Source organism: Sinocyclocheilus rhinocerous, unplaced genomic scaffold (assembly GCF_001515625.1).
Source record: "Sinocyclocheilus rhinocerous isolate Xijiao unplaced genomic scaffold, SAMN03320098_v1.1 scaffold3323, whole genome shotgun sequence".
Lineage (NCBI taxonomy): Eukaryota > Metazoa > Chordata > Actinopteri > Cypriniformes > Cyprinidae > Sinocyclocheilus > Sinocyclocheilus rhinocerous.
This window is the reverse complement of record NW_015662926.1, coordinates 341614-344367: the sequence shown is the minus strand read 5'-3', so window position 1 is coordinate 344367 and position 2754 is coordinate 341614. Positions and strand designations below refer to the sequence as shown.

The 2754-nt window shown below is 35.8% G+C and overlaps 1 protein-coding gene across 2 annotated transcripts in view; it reads right to left on the bottom strand.

Moving 5' to 3' along the window:
• Positions 1 to 240: 240 nt before the first annotated feature.
• The window catches only part of LOC107728378 (tripartite motif-containing protein 16-like protein), a 6415-nt gene continuing 3901 nt past the window's right edge, over positions 241 to 2754 (bottom strand). Inside the window, exons 4-6 of one of the 2 annotated variants that reach the window (XM_016538516.1) lie at positions 1766 to 1925; positions 1552 to 1611; positions 241 to 1009 (exon numbers count right to left, since the gene is read on the bottom strand). In XM_016538516.1, coding sequence (XP_016394002.1) covers positions 480 to 1009; positions 1552 to 1611; positions 1766 to 1925 — 750 coding nt within the window. In that variant the 3' untranslated portion in view covers positions 241 to 479. The remainder of the gene's footprint in view (positions 1010 to 1551; positions 1612 to 1765; positions 1926 to 2754) is intronic. The other variant, XM_016538517.1, reaches the window with a different exon arrangement.

Below are 2754 nucleotides of genomic sequence, written 5' to 3'. Positions count from 1 at the left end.
GAGCCATGTGAGACACTTTTTTTTATGGATGGGCTCTTTTTATTTCACTTCTTTTGGACTGATGCATGCAACACCCGCTGAGTGGCATTAAACAGCTTGAAAGATCAAAGACAATTTTTAATATAACTCCGACTGGATTCGTCTGAAAGAAGAAAGTCATATGCACCTAGGATGACTTGAGGGTGAGTAATTTATGGGCTAATTTTCATTTTTGGGTGAACTAACCCTTTAACTGACAGGCCTCTGTACTTACGCCCTCAGACACTCTACGTCACTTGATGAAAAGATTCCCGTGGTGACACAACATCACACGGCTGGAAAAGACTCTCAGCCAATCAGACCCAAGGATCAGAAGTAACTGTTGTAAATGTATAATGGACACACACAAAGAGTGGGCACAAAAAAAAAATCTGACTGTATGATTCGTCATGTAGCTCAAACCTTGGATCATGAACCGAAAACATTTGTAAAATCTCAATCTACTCTCTCAGATTACACAGTTTCACTGTTGATCCCAAATATATCCTAAATCCCGGATAGAGCGGTTGAGTGAATGTGGTCTGGACTCTGTGGATGAGGGTCATTGTGTCAGAGACGCTGTAGAAGGACAGAATTCCTGCTCTGTGATCCACATACACTCCTGTTCTACAGGAGCTGGGGAGTACAGGGAGTTTAGTCTTTATGCTATTGTGCAAAAATAAGTGACTGGATTGAGAGCACTGCAATTTCCAAGACTGATTATGATATCCAAATAAACAATCTTTAGTTTCTCCCTTCCTGGTGATGCTCTTATATGACACTGATATTCCCACACCACCACTCCACTCCACCTCCCAGTAACAGCGTCCAAACACTCTTTCTCTGCACAACACCTGAGGCCAAACATCAAATCTGTCTGGATGATCTGGATACGGCTGCTCTGTGTGAGTGTATGTAGCCATTCTTTTTTCCTCAGACAGATAAAGCTGTTTATGCATAGTGTTTGGATCCAGAGTGAGCTGATGGGAATCTGATGAAAATGAAAATGTAATTTTAATTTTAACTGTTTAATTTAAATCTCAGTTTGTATAGTACATGCATGTTGTATGAGTCTGAGTTCGTTGATTTTGAAGGGAAGTATAGCTAAAGCACCAAATCAATAAACAAATGCAGAATATGCACAGAATATAAAAATGAAACTCTAAAAATATATCTATACTCTTGCTTTCTCTTTCGTTTATTTAATTTGTTGCTAAAACATTATTACCTTGCCATATAACCTTTTCATAAATCAATAATACGTGGTCTACTAGAGCTACAGAAAAGGAAACAGGATATTTAACACTAAACCTTCTGAAACCTATAGTCATGATATTTTTCATTTTTAAACATATTTTCTTAATATATAGAGCATATATTTAAAATGAGTATATATAACATATCTGATTCTTATGTAATTAATTGTTTAATAATCAGTGTTTTTTTTTCTGATCCATTTTTTAAAATGTTTAGACTTTTATCATACTCTCTCTCTCTCTGTGTGTGTGTGTGTGTGTTTTCATAATGACTTACACTGTAGGAATTCCTCCCTGGTCCTGGGTTCATTATTGGAAAAAATGTTGATGTATGTTACTAAGAAAATAAACAAATGTAATTAGAATAGATATTATTAATTTTAATAATTATAGGAAAAAAGTATTACTTTCATATAGGATTTTACTATACTCCAGTTTCTTCAACATTACAATAATATTTTTTTTTAAAGCAACTGTTTCTGTCACTGTACCTCCACCAGATAACCGTTCTATTTTCTCTTTACAGATCTCCTCCAATATTTCTTTCAACTGAGAGACAGATTTTCTCACATCATCATAAGGGAGGACAGGACTGACAGCAACTCTGGGAACATCTGTAGATTCCAGAGGTTCAGAGAGAGACTGGAAACTCTAGAGAGAATAAATACAGAAACATCAAAGATAAGAAGAAACAAAAACTTCATTACCAACATCCTCCCCTATATTTGATTGCACCTATTTTCCCTATAGCATGTCCAGCTTGTCAACCAGGGGTTTGTAAACGCCTGGTGTCACTACATAGTCGTTTCATGTCCATTGATGATAATTATATTTTTTCTAAAAAAAATCCTGGAAAATCATATTTTATCCATTAAGGGTAAGCATAATATTATCCATATTATAATTATAAACACAAATATTTTGTGATCTTTTGTTTCAGTTTGCTTGAAATTACCTTGAGTGTGTATCAAGTTGAAAATAAAGAATAAAAAGAAAGTTGCAGTCAACATTACCTACATTTAGTTTATTTCTAAAATCTAAATATTGAGTGTGTGTGCATGGGCTAATGATCGTGATAACTTGTGTTCTAGACTTGTGATATGGGGTCCCTGGGTCGGTTCACAGCCTCAGCTCCAGCAGTATCAGTACTGTATTAATTTTGTAAGTTTAATTTGTAGTAATTTCCTTAATGTTCTCATGGGCTCTTCAGGCCCATGCTATTTAAACGGGTGGTTTATTGCAATTTCACTTTTTTAATGTTAGTTAGTGTGTAATGTTGCTGTTTGAGCATAAACAATATCTGAAAAGTTACGAAGCTGAAAGTTCAATGCAAACAGAGATATCGTCTTTTAAAATTCTAGCAGTTTAATGCCTACAAAAATGGCTGGTAGGGACTACAACAAGTTACTTCCCGGGTTCGTGACATCACAAACCCAGATAAACCCCGCCCTCGGGAAAAGGCAGCAAAGGGGGCGAGGCC